Source organism: Thamnophis elegans, chromosome Z, assembly GCF_009769535.1.
Source record: "Thamnophis elegans isolate rThaEle1 chromosome Z, rThaEle1.pri, whole genome shotgun sequence".
NCBI lineage: Eukaryota > Metazoa > Chordata > Lepidosauria > Squamata > Colubridae > Thamnophis > Thamnophis elegans.
The window spans coordinates 42,389,008-42,402,928 of record NC_045558.1 but is presented as its reverse complement, the minus strand read 5'-3'; the positions used below and the strand labels follow the sequence as shown (position 1 = coordinate 42,402,928).

Here is a 13,921-nt window from a genome sequence, read left to right as displayed (position 1 = left end):
TAACCAGAGCAAAATTAGATGCTTCTGCAATTCCGGTAGGTAAGAATATATCAATATGTCGAGTGAGTCGAGGTAGGCAGAATGAAGGATTTAAACAAAATATCCCCTTCCCCCGAAAAAAATCTACCATTAAGGAAGAGAACAAGTTAGCGAAAGTTTGACATCAGGATCGTGAATCTCCTGCTGAAAAAAAAAATCCCCATAGGCAATGTGCTGAAGAGAGGGGAAAGGGTGTGGGGAGGGACAGGCATACTTTTGGGGAGGAGAAATACCTGTTCTTAAGCACCCCCGTTCTTGACCCACAGAGTCTTGAGTGGAAGGGGCAGCCGCGCGCCAGTGCCGTCCGCGTGCAGGAATTCCAGCCCCAGTGCGATTAGGACATTATTGAATTATCTGCACTTTATTCCTCCGATGTTTATCATCTGCTTTGCATATCACGTGGGGAATGCCTAGCCAATGGGAGCCGGCCTGGCACGATACTGGCGCGTCAGCCCTGGTCAAGTCTGAGAGATTGAATATCTCTTTTTTCAGTCTTTGGGGCTTTTAAAAAAGAGCCACTGGTCTCAATGCGGATCGGGCTATGACAGCCTCCGTGCTCCTCCATCCCCGCTGGATCGAGCCGGTCATGTTTCTCTACGACAACAGTCTGGAGGAGATCAACAAGAACATGGAAGCGGGATTCCACGCGGCGGCCGCGGCCGCGGCTGCAGGCACCAACTTCGTGGCGGCCAACCAGTGCAGGAATCTGATGGCTCACCCAGCCTCGCTGGCCGGTGCGGGCAGCGCCGCCGCCGCATATCCGTCGAGTGAAGCACCCAGCGCCGCCGGGATGGCAGAGAGCGGGGCAGCTGTCAAGCAGTGCAGTCCTTGCTCGGGCGCCGTACAGGGCTCCTCGGGCCCCGCCGCCCTGCCTTACAGCTACTTCAGCGGCGGCTATTTCCCTTGCAGCGTCAACCACCACCACCACCACAACGCCTCGCTCAAGTCCTGCGCCCAGCCCGCCGCCTCCTCCTTCGCCGACAAGTACATGGAGACGTCGGTGGCGGCCTCCAGCGAAGACTTCCCTTCGCGCGCCAAGGAATTCGCCTTTTACCAGGGCTACGCCGCCGGACCTTACCAACCCATGCCGGCGGGCTACCTGGATATGCCGGTGGTGCCCGCGATCGGCGGCCGGGGCGAGCCTAGGCACGATTCCATGCTGCCCGTGGAAGGCTACCAACCCTGGGGCATCCCTAACGGCTGGAACGGGCAGGTCTATTGCCCCAAGGAGCAGAACCAGCCGCCCCACCTGTGGAAATCCTCTCTGCCGGGTAAAGCACCTGCGCGGCCCTTCCCTTACCGCGGAATACGCGTGCAGCACCCGAAGTAGCTCTGCAGCCCAAATGTCAAAAGGGCGGCCGCTGCTTCGGTGTCTCCTCGCTCCCCGTCCCGGAATTGCCTGCCGTCCCCTTCATTCCGAGCCCCCTCTTCTCCCCTTCTAGCTTTCTGCTCCTGCCAGACAAGCCGGAGAAGGTTGACTTCGACGCCCTTGCGAGCCTTGTGGGTCTGGGGCCTTCCTCAAGGGCCCTGAGTTGTGAGTCTGAGGGAACATCTCACGTTCCCATTCCCCCACCCGGTGCTCTGGCTTTTTCCCAGGCAAGGTTTTCTTCTCTCAGGCATGGATGCCAAGAGGTCTGAACCCAGAGAGTTCAATAGAAAATTAGGCATCTCGGTCGTGCAAATAACTGTGCTTTCATAGCAAGGAGACTCTTGCTCCCATTTACCCAATTTCCAGCAAGTAGGGCAATTTTGTTTAATGTTTTGGACCCATGTCTGTCAGGTTAATCATAATAATTAATCAGCGCAGCAGCAGCAGCAGCAGTCCTCTTAAATAAACTCCCTATTTCTTATTAAATAACCACTCTCAGAAATAATATGATTATTTTGATTATAATTGTAGTTTCTGCTTTCTGCACTTCAGCCATCTTAGATTAGAGTTTCCATTACTTTTGTCTAATAGTGTGCTTTATTTTTCCTTCCCAGCTTTCCATCTTCTCATTAGTGATCTGGGCAATTAGATTTATATATATATAAATTATATATATATAATTTAATCAATTTATATATCTGATCAACAGTGACTCTTTGAGCTGTGCTGTTATCAGAATGCTGGTCTCCACTCTTGCTCTCCTGACCACCCTTTTAAAACGACATTATAGTCTCTCCCTTTTATTCCAACAACAAAATGCAGCTATCCCTTCTGGTAGCTCCACTGCTAGATTATGTGGGTCAGCACCTCCCCAAATCCCATAGCATTTTGCAGCTGTACTAAAGTTAGATGTCAGTTGTCTTTGTTGTAAGAACAGATATTGTATTGGTGGGTTATTCTTGTTCTTGTTGTTTTTTGGTATGATGCCTAGGAGAGAATAGGCAAGGAGCAAAGAGACTGTTGAGCACATAAAGTTAGCTGAAAAATACTTTTTGATTCACATGGTCTCAGTTGCTACCTTGTAGGTTATGACAACTGCCTATAATTTAGTTCTATAAGTTTAGAACCTGTTTTATGTTACAAGCCAAGAACTATACCAGCAATATTACTAGTTCTAGAGAAGAAATTCCTTAGCTGGAGAACTTGTGCAAATGTTGATTGAGCTTTATTTAACCCAGTCAACTTGCAAAAGGATGATCTGTTGATCCATAAACTGATATTTATAATGTGTTTAAGAATTGTGAATAATAATAGCACCTGCCTTCCTGTTTTTGGTTTTCTGTTCTAGATGTGGTTTCACATCCTTCCGATGCCAACTCCTACAGGCGTGGAAGGAAGAAAAGAGTGCCTTATACAAAAGTTCAGTTAAAAGAACTGGAGAGGGAATATGCTACAAATAAATTCATTACCAAGGACAAGAGAAGAAGGATATCGGCTGCTACAAATCTCTCAGAGAGGCAGGTCACAATTTGGTTCCAAAATAGAAGGGTGAAAGAAAAAAAAGTCATCAACAAATTGAAGACAAGCAGTTAATGGATTTAATGGAAATATAGCTGCTTTGAGGGGGGGGTCAAAATTCAATTTTCTCCTCCCTGGCCCAGTTTAAAATACTAATGAAAACTTTTTCTTTAAAAAAAACAAACCCTATCTGTCTTTGGATAGAGGGCTTTTGAGCAAGTATGGTTATTATTAGACACCTTTTAAGACGTTCTCCTGAAAATCCAAAAGACCCCCACTTCAGGGACTGACTTATAAAGTCCAGCCGGACCAGGGATATTGCAGCTCAATTTTTAAAAGATAACATATTGTTGAAAACAGTGTAAGTATTATTTGTGACTATTTTAGGATGTTTTTGGATTATAATCGGGAAGATTTGTTTTTAAAAAGTATGCACACACAAGTATGCCATTGCTTATATACCATCCTAAAACACGTCAAATAGTAAATTTGGTGCAGGAAAGAATGTACAATTACTGTACATTTAAGCAATATTCCGTGTTTTATTTTCTTTTAAAGGAAGGTACTGAGTAAAGATTTTGGCAGACAGCAGTGAAACAAATTTTATGTAGGATTAATCTTGGGTTAAAAGCAGGATAAACTGCTAGAACTTTTTTTTTTTTAAGCTGTTAGCATATTTTTCAGTAGTTCATTTCTTCATGCATAAATTCAGTGAAGAAACAGGATCTTCTCTAGTTTTGTAAAGGGACTTATATATTTCAAGCTCTGTGACACTAACTATCAAGTGATAATTAATTGCATTAATTAAATATCAAATACTATACATTGTTCTTTTAAAATATGTGACCCAGATAAAAACTGGCAGCACAGCCTTATATAAAAAAGTTGTTTTATAAAGACAAAAATCTGCAAGAAGCCCAGTGAAAATTATGATACGTTTCTCATAAATGTTCTGATTTCTATGTCTATATTTTGATCTATAAGTAAATAGTTTTCTATCTTTGTTTTACAGTTATGAGGCTGCATTAGAAATATGAATTCATTTTACAACATCTCTCCCCCAATAAATCAATTATTTCAACCAGCTCATTCTATGCTTTTCCCTGCTCACTAGATGATACAGTACTATCCTGTAAATAATAATAATTAAAAAAAATTCACTGTGAAAATGTATTTCTGCACCTCTATTTTTTACATTTTTACCAAAAATTAAAATCTAAAATCTATAGATAGATACTAGCATTATGCCTGTTAATAAAATAGTCACTATAATAAAAGACTGATTAAATCCTTATTTATTTCTTCCATTGCTATATAAATCTTGTGAAGACTGGGATTTCTGCTAGACATTCTTCTTAAATTTAATACTTCTTTTTTTAAGTACATTGCCTCACCAGAGTGCAAGCACAGGAAGATTAAACTGTCTTTGAAACGGTGGTCGAGGTGGGGGAAGAAATATAAAAGCATGAGCTGGATGCCTTCATCTTCCATAATGAAAAAAATAGTTAAGTCTGAAAATTTAAGAACTGCTTATATTCAAAGTGTGTTAACCCAACAGGTTAAATGTTGGAATGGTTGCGGGTAGATTTTGGTGCTAGTGAAATGAAATGAGTAGAGATACTTCAAACCTTGACTTTGATTTGGGGGGAGGAGACAGACAATTTCTGACCTTGACTTCTGACAGCTCATGACTAGTCTTCTTCTGGATTAGTAGATCAAGGGCGCCACCTCCTGTCCCTACTTCAAGTCTGGCATTACAAGTTATATATAGGAGTCCTAAAAAATATCAGGCAAGGCAGACCATCTGGCAGGTTTCTTTTTGTAAGGCTGTCATCGGTTGAGTTGATTAGGATGATAGCTTGCCCTCTCTGTTACCCTAGGATTGGAAGGCCAGAGACAGGAATGGGGATCCCTGAAAATGTCTCTGCTGTACTCTGGGGACAACAAAGGAACAGAAATAGGAAAGTGTATGCTAACAGCAAAATCTCACAAGCTACTTCAAGTAGTTATTTACTTAGATGAGCTTGTGGCTATACCACAAGCTCTATATGCATGTGTTTTGTATCCCTAAGATGCTTCCATAATTTCATTCACATCTAAGGTGTCACAAAAGCATTAATCTCAGCCATCTTCAAAGCAGAATTAAAGCTGTACAGTATGCTAAGTGAGGTAATTTGAGAGGGTGGAGAATTATAGGAACTTTATTAAATATGTACATTTCATAAGAGACACTTGTTTATAATAGCTTATGACACAAGAAAAATACTAGAATGTTTCTTTGGTTTCTTTCTTTCTGTCTCTTCCTTTTTCCTAATTGGTAAATAAATAGGGTCCTCTCTTGTTAGAGAGAGAAGCAAACCGTGGAAACTGGAAACTGCTAATTCAGATTCAGGAAAGGGCATGAAAATACAGAAATAACTAAATGAATCTGGCAAGTTTCTTTTGGAAATATAAATTCCAAATACTTTATTATTGTGTTGACAAAATACCTAACAATTAAGTAGTCTATTTCCTTTCACCTTTTTTTAAGATTACTCTACCTGCCTATGATGTTACCAAAATGGAAATAATCCAAGTAATATTCCCCTGCCCCCATATCCAAATTTTGAAACATTCAGTTGTCAAAAAAAGATGGAACTCAGTTTTTGAATAGTTCTGATTATATTGTTTTATTTATCAAAAGCTTTCCATCATTTTCCTTTATAGTATATGATAAATTTTTCTGTTGTCCTTTAAAACAAAATCAAGCAGGAATGTTTTCTCTGAATTCTCTCTGTATTTTTAAAACACTAAATGGTGCTTCAAAATTCTAAAATATAACACTGAATCAGTAAAAGTAAAATCTTTTACCTATGAATGTAAAATGTAAAAACAGAACAAAAATTATAGTTTAGAAAATAATCCGATGTTTTGGGTGGATGGAGTGTGTGTGTTAAAGGCCTTAGGAGATTGCTGGGACTTTAAATTACAATTCCTGAGAATAAGAAATGTCTCAAGGGCATCTCATAGCTAGAATCTGCTTTCAGCAATTGAGGAAAAAATAATTTTCATTGTGATTATCCCCCATCTGGTTCTTTATTGAAGTGCATGTGTGTTCCTAATGTTTTCAATGCATTCAAAATCCAACTTCCTAGACTAATGCAAACAAGTATTTGGGACTCTTTGAAAGTCTGGTACTTTCATTGCTGTACCTACAACTATATTATTGTAAGAGCCGAGGTGGCGCAGTGGTTAGAGTGCAGTACTGCAACCACTTCAGCTGACTGCTATCTGCAGGTCGGCAGTTCAAATCTCACCGGCTCAAGGTTGACTCAGCCTTCCATCCTTCCGAGGTGGGTGAAATGAGGACCCAGACTGTGGGGGCGATACGCTGACTCTGTAAACCACTTAGAGAGGGCTGAAAGCCCTATGAAGCGGTATATAAGTCTAACTGCTATTGCTATTTTGCAACTGACCTTTTCTAGAGCTGTCTTGTGCCATTTTCTACTAGCCTATAAGACAAACAAATGTCTCTTGGCAATGTCCTTCCCCTGTGTTGCCTATATTCCTTGCTTTCATCTCATCACCAATTGTACTCCTAAACTCCATGGTTGGTAAAATAGTGTTTTCTGCCTTATGCTGAAGGTGTGCTAAATCTGTTATCGTTTCATACCCATTAACGTGGAGAGAAGTCATCTGTTTGGCTGCATCTGGGAATAGAAGCAGGGTGGGGAAATGCCACGCTAGAATTATTTTCTGCTGAAGGAAAGGATTGATGGAAAGCTCTTCAGCTCAAGAATGGGCAAAGGTTTTATGCAGAGGACAAAGTGAGTCCAGATTATTCCTTGAATTATTCCTAACCACCTTCTATAGCAACTGATACAGAACCAGCTTTTCCCACTTTGGGCATAAAGTGCTAACTGTTCTCTCTGTATTCAGAACTAGGCCTAAGTGGTTGTACCTAATGCTTCCCGGGACTATTGCTCCTATTTGTAACCTCCAGTTCTGATATTTTAACTATTGTTTTCTGAAGATAATTTTTTTCCAGACCTCAGATAGAGTGCTTCTGATGTTAACTGTTAGAAGTCTGCTGGACAATTACCAGTTTACATGTTCATGCATACTGTTATTTGTGTGCAATGTGATGTGCACATAATCCCTATTTGGATAATAAGGGGATTCTATGAGTTCTATAGCAGTTAAGAAGCTAGATTAAGTCAATTGGAAAGTTGGCAGTTTGGGACCCAAACCCCAAGTGATGGAGAGCTCCCATTTTCAATTCCCGACAGCCTAGCAGTTTGAAAACATGCAAATGCAAGTAGATAAATTGATACCACTTCAGTGGGAAACAGAGTTTCATACACCTTGGAATATAGTCATGTTGGCAACATGACCACAGAGGCATCTTTGGACAAACGCTGGCTCTCTCAGCTAAGAAATGGAAGTGATCATCACCCCCTAGAGTTGGACATGATTATACAGGGGAAACCTTTATCTTTTTAATGTGTACCAGGCATTATTACAGACTTTGTTATACAGACTGTAATTTACATATCTTATAATACTGCACATATTGATAAACCATCATCCTTCTATTGCATATCTGAAAATATAATACATGTTGCCAGTGGTGAGATTCAGCCAGTTTGCATCTATTCAGGCGAACCGGTTGTTAACTTTCTAAGCAGTTCAGAGAACTGGTTGTTGGAAGAAATCTCATTTTGTTTTTGTTTTTTCTACTTTACAAGGCTAATCTTGTAAGGAAGGCAAGAAGGAAACATTCTGGTGTTGTTTCTAGCCTAGTCTTTATTGCCCTGATTACAAAAACTGCCTCTCCGATTAACCCTTATTACATTGTAACAGCTAAGGTGAAGCGCCCATCGACGTGAGTGACTTTGAGTTGGCCACACTCACCCAGTCACATGACCACCGAGCCCCACATACCCAGCTGGTCATTAGGGCAGAGAAGCAGTTGTTAAATTATTTGAATCCCACCACTGCATGTTGCCTTATAGGGGTGGGGGGAAGGTCAAATTATAGCTATGCTACTACACATACTGCACATTGTATACATGCTATATAAAATGTTTATTGATTTATCATATTTAGAGTGCCCATCCTCCTTATGCAGCAACTTTAGGGGCAGTGTACAAATAAATATGAAATACATGCCATACAACAGGATATATATGCTAAAGGTTATGCATCATACTATATATAACAAGCTAAAGGTTTTGCTTCCAACTATGGAACGCCTCTTCCAATATACCATATAAACAGAGAGAAGACTCCACTTTTATTACCTATTTGGGTAAGGAAACATCTGCAAATAAACAACCAGCTCAGAGAGCACCAAGGACTCCTCAGCTCAGCCTCTGGGCTACAGATATTCTCTTCTACTACACACTACAGGTAATCCTCAACTTACAATCATTCATTCAGTGACCATTCAAAATTACAATGGTAGTGAAAAAAGTAACTAGACTTTTTCACATTTACCACCATTGCAGCATCCCCATACTTCCATGATAAAAAAAATCCAGATGCTTGGCAATTAGCATGTATTGATCACTGAGGTGATCAATTCAGAGGTTACTCTCAAATTTAAAAATTTGTTGGAATCTCTTCTCTTCCTTCTCCTGTTACCTTGAACATTCCTCACATTTTGTTCCTACACTTAAATACTCTATATTTAGATGGAAAATTGCTACAAATGGACACTCTGTGATTGAATGGGTGGTCTCCAGATTTTACACACAGAGACAGTGGGGAAGAGAGAAAGAGAGACAAGGAGAGCAAAAAGAAAGAAAGAGAGAGAAAGAGAGAGAGAGAGAGGAGAGAGAGGAGAGAAAGAGAGAGAGAGAGGGGAGAGAGTATCTGGGATCATATAATTCTTGTGGCTTCTTTTTGATACAAACTTTATTAAAACAAAAAAGCTAACACAAACTAATAAAGAGCAAAAGAAGCAAAGAAAAGAAAGAAAATTCCAGAAAGACAGAAGGAAGAAATAGAAAAAAGAATGATTTATTCTATAGCAAATATATTTACAATTTTAACTTTTACTTTTTAAAAAAAATAACAGTGAAAAAAGAATCCACTTTTTCCCTATTATCCAGTTTATTTTAATCATGAAAACTACAGATAATGAATGTATATTTTTCCGTTTAATAAAAAAATCTAAGGAATTTCCAGTCAACCAATTCTTCAGTTCTATGGTTTCTTGTTGATTAAAATTGCTTATGAAGCATCTAATTTTAGGGGCAAAATATATGGAAAATTCCATGATAACATTGATGATAATTTAGCCGTGACCCGACAAAAGCGCGAACGTCATAAGCGCGCCGACAACACCGCGGCGCTAAAACCGCTATGTTAAAAGCGCGCCGACAACAGCGCGCCGACAGAAGCGCGATTTAATTTAAGGTAAGATTTACGGTTAGGTTTAGGGTTAGGTTTAGGGTTAGGTTTAGGATTAGGTTTAGGGTTAGGTTTAGGGTTAGGGTTAGGGTTAGGTTTAGGGTTAGGGTTAGGGTTAGGGTTAGGGTTAGGGTTAGGGTTAGGGTTAGGGTTAGGGTTAGGGTTAGGTTTAGGGTTAGGGTTAGGGTTAGGATTAGGGTTAGGGTTAGGGTTAGGGTTAAGTTACAGCATGCTTCTGTCAGCGCGCTTTTGTCGGCGCGCTTTAGGGCTAATTCGTCGCTCATTCATCGCGCGGTTTTGTCACCGCGCTTTAGACAACGCGGTTTAGTCAGGCGCGCTTTTGTTGTGCGTGCATTTGTGGTGGAACCAATTTAACATTAACAAAATTCTGAAGCATTTAATTAATGGCCCATTCCTGATAATACTCTGAAATTTAGGCTAAAGGGAGGGAAAGCCCTTTTACAGAAATCCAGTATCCATGTAAATAATCTAGTTAGATTGCTTTTGTTTCTCAGCATATCTCCTTTAAGTAATTTCAAAAAGCAAGATCAAAGTGCAGAATAATTTTTTTTCAGCCTCAGATATATAAACAGTTCTGCTATTATGGTACGTATTCAACAGACAGACTCTACTGCCTCCATACCAGTGTGTCTCAATCTTAGCAAATTTAACATGTCTGGATTTCAATGCCCAGAATTCTGGGGAATTTAAATCCAGAAATATTAAATTTACTAAGGCCAAAAAACACTGCTCTACACCAATGTTTGACTTTTCAACCTGTTGCCCTTTAATCTGTTAACAGGGAATGATGGAACTTCTAATTTAATAAAAATTACAAGATTTGAAGAGCCCCAGGTTGGAAAAAGTTACATTAATATTTGGGAGCTGTGAACCAGATGTGCTCACAACTAACCACCTTGTGTTCAAAGGTCTTACATATGCAATTCAGGGATCAACTTAACTACAACTTCCAAACAAATAATAAAAATAACATCAAGGTTTGGTTATTTGCGAAACCAAGTTTTGTGTGTGCGTGTGTCTGTGTGTGTGTGTAATATTATATTTCACATAACTTTATTTTGACCTGTTAAGAAGAATTCATTGATTTTCCTATATAAGGCACATGCCTAATCTTCTGTGGAGAGAGATACAAAATTCCTAATATTTAATATTTTGATTTACCTGTTAAATGCTGGCATTTATATTTCTGAATATAATCTGCAGTTGTATCTTTTCTTTTTTTTCTTCTCATTTGGACTAAAAAATATGCATGTAGTACTGCTTTAACAGGTACATATAACACTAAGGAAATGTGTGCACTAGCAAAGATACATATCTTGACTTCATGGCACATTCCCAAGAATCATTTTTCAAATAAGGTGCTATAGTTGTGAATTCTCATATAGGTGGTTAAACTGATACAGAGTAATCTACAGATTAAAGATTTTTCCACTCCTTATTCTAAATAGAATTAAGATCAATTTCCAAAGAACTTAGTCTTGACCTAATTCCTATCCTTTGTTTCTTTTTTCGCTCCTTTTTCCTCGATCCACGAAGGAAACATTTGTAGCTACCGAGAATGTTCAACTTTTTCCTTAACTAGAAAATAAAAGAAATGTTAAATAAACAATTGTATTATAAAGAGTATATAGCAGGAAGGTGTTTAATAGCTGGAAGGAAAAATGTTTCAACAGGATGGGTAACTCTCAACTTCTACAAATCCTTGAAAATTACAGGCTTCCCATTTATCTAGAATCTGGCATGGATATCTAATCCCTTCCCTTCTTAAAAGTATCATTTTAGAAGCCTTTGAAAAAAGTTTTTTTAATTAAAAACACACAATTTGTTTAAAAACAATGTACCCTTAAACTATCTCCGCATTTTAACTCATGGAAAAAGTATTTTAAATTTGAATTTATTTGTTTATTTTTATACTGAAAGAAAATAATGCTCAGCAAATGCACTTTTTTTTTAAAGAAATGTAACTGAGAGTGGTTTTGACAGTTTCTTTAAATATACTTTAATTCCCAAATATTTAGCATTTGGCCCTCCACTGGAGCGTTATACTTTACTGGACAAAAGCTTTGTATGGATAGATGGGTGACAGAGAAGGGGGAGGGAGGGGGAAAGGGAAAGAGAGAGGGGGGGAGAGAGAGATCAAGACTCTACAACTCTGCAGGTGAATTTGTGAACTCCAAATATTAATTAAACTTTGGAAGTGCATCTACTTTTTCTTGGGGGAAAAATGTCATAAGTGACATAGGGCTCTGAATGAATTTTATCCCAGAGGATGACAGTAATGGGAACAACCTGCCAGGGACTTGAGACCCTAGAAGCACCTTAGGACAGCAGAAGTCTAGGCGCTCATTCTGCAGTGTTGAAAAAGTCCCCAGAGAGCTCCGTCCACTCTCTCTCAAAAGAGCCCATTCTCTGCTCTCATCCTCCCCACCCAGCCTTACTGTTGATTTGGACCTATGTTGTCCCCGCCATCCGCTCAGTTCTTTTGTGGGGAAATTAACACGCCAGGTGAACCTAGTAAGAATGGACGCTTCTAACCCCACGCTAGGTCTATATTTCCTTTTTAATCTCCTTTTTCTGGAAAAGCAGAAGTCCTTTCTAGTCTGCTTCCCTGGGATTAAGGGCATCTGATTCTTGAGTTTACAGGCTCTGGCGTGGGAGGAAAGAACATTTTCTGTGGCGAAGTAGACCAAATATGGCGTTAAGGAAAACTCAGGGACGGTGCCTTCCCTTCCCCTGGTTTCCGACGAGAGGTCCCCAAAGAGCGCATCCTTCTCCTCCCTCCCCCTCCCCTCCGCCCTCTCCCTCCCCATCTCTTCCTGCAGCGGGGAAAAAGAGCCCCGTCCCCGTTCGACGTAGTAAAGGTCAAGTCCTACGACGTGCAATCCATGGTCATTACTGTACGCTGACCCCTGGTGATTTGGGGAAGCAATGCCTGAGGGTCCCGCCAGGGAAAGAGCAGCGGATGCTTTCAAGACCGAAACCGAGACCGGGAAGAAAGGGGAGGGGAGCAGAAACAGGAGATCCGTGGGATTACATAACCCGTGAATATGATTTCCCGGACTCCGTTCCGCTTAATCATCTCCGCCGCCGGCTGTTTCAGCAGCAGGAGTGGGGAAAGGAGCCGCCAACCAGCCAAGCGGTTGGAGAACGTTTGGCCTCAAGTTCGCGGCAAGCAGAAAAGTGAACCCGAGAGCCGCAGGCTTCCTGAGCTTCGGCGGAACCGGTTCAGGCACGTCCCTCCTGCAGAACCGACTTCGGTTCTTCAAAAGGGGACGGAGGGTCTCTCACATCGACCGGCCAAATTCTCCACGGGTGTTTTGCGCCGCGGCACTGGATCCTGGCGAGGTAAGCAAACACACGTGAGCCTTCGGCTACGGCGTGTGAATAAATGTAGCTTGGCTAAGACGATTCAGATGCGTGGTTTTCCGCTGCGGCAAAACTACGACCCAGGCCTCAGGGGTGCCGTTTAAACTATCTTTAAAATAGTTTTCTGTGTATCGGTCTTATCCTACTGTGCGATGTGATTTTCTCACAGCCTTGCCATCTTCTCCTGTAAGGCACAAACAGGTCGGTAAAGCATCTCGAAAATATGTTAGGGCGATTTGAGGCAGGCCCTGCAGATGATGATGATGATGATGATGATGATGATGATGAAGCATTCCTCTCCAACAAGAATCCTCTTTAAACTCCCTACTCCGCCCCCCGGGGGGAAAATCCCCACCTACCTATTTTGCACGGTATAGCCTTATAAGAATAGATTGGAAAAAGCCACGTTAATTTTCTAGGCTTGGCTTATAATCAAAAATGCATTTAGGAGAGGGAAGGGGAAGTGTCATAGCAGGCAGAAATTAATGATGCATGCAATATTTTCCACTTGGCCTTGGAACAGCACTTACTTCATCCCCTTATAAGCCAACCTCTTTTCTGTGGACTCGTGCGAAAGGAAGCTTTTCCAAAGGAGAAAGAGCATCCGTTCATTTCCTGCAGCTGCTCATATCATTTGTCTTGGAGCAGCATTCGGGTTTTGTTTTTTTAAAACTTGTCAGACTTCCACCCTAATCATTTTTCCTTTTAATCATTATCCTTTCTTTCCTTTGGAATTCGTGGGATATCCCACAGGGCCTACTTGCAGTTTTAAAGTGTTTCTATTAGCAGCCAGACGTGGTTTCACATACCAGTTGCTTTGCTGTGCGGCAAAGAATTAAATGGTTTTGGTTTGGCTGAATCTAATTTACATGAACGGAAACAAGTATTTCTAAATCAAGGCAGGAAGGAGGAGAAAGATGGACTGTAAAAAAAGGAAGAAATCAATGCAATATCTCCATTTGGTTTTATCCTTCTGGTCATTTCTCAGGCACTTCTGATATCAATGATGAATTACGCTCTAGTGCATCATTAGGGGATGCTCATCCTCTAAAAGGCCAAAAATGGGGACTGGGTATATGGTCTTCCAATGCAGCATCAGATCCACCTAGGGCTTCTTTTTAAATTAAACCAGTGTATTCCAGACTCAATTATAATCCGGATAGGCCGGAATGCTTCCTCTAAAGGAAGCTATATGGCATTCTAGTTCAACTC

The 13,921-nt window shown here is 40.7% G+C and overlaps 1 protein-coding gene across 1 annotated transcript; it reads left to right on the top strand.

Moving 5' to 3' along the window:
- The first annotated feature begins 580 nt into the window (after positions 1 to 580).
- Positions 581 to 3,001, top strand: HOXA13 (homeobox A13). Its single transcript, XM_032237575.1, has 2 exons — positions 581 to 1,310; positions 2,757 to 3,001. Exons 1-2 carry the CDS (start codon positions 581 to 583, stop codon positions 2,999 to 3,001), a joined length of 975 nt encoding a protein of 324 aa, XP_032093466.1.
- The last annotated feature ends 10,920 nt before the right edge of the window (positions 3,002 to 13,921 follow it).

Excerpts from the sequence above, each read along its gene's own strand:
- HOXA13 (XM_032237575.1), top strand. The coding sequence starts at position 581 with ATGACAGCCTCCGTGCTCCTCCATCCCCGCTGGATCGAGCCGGTCATG. Across the intron at positions 1,311-2,756 it reads GTGGAAATCCTCTCTGCCGG|ATGTGGTTTCACATCCTTCC; the intron begins GTAAAGCACCTG and ends TTTCTGTTCTAG.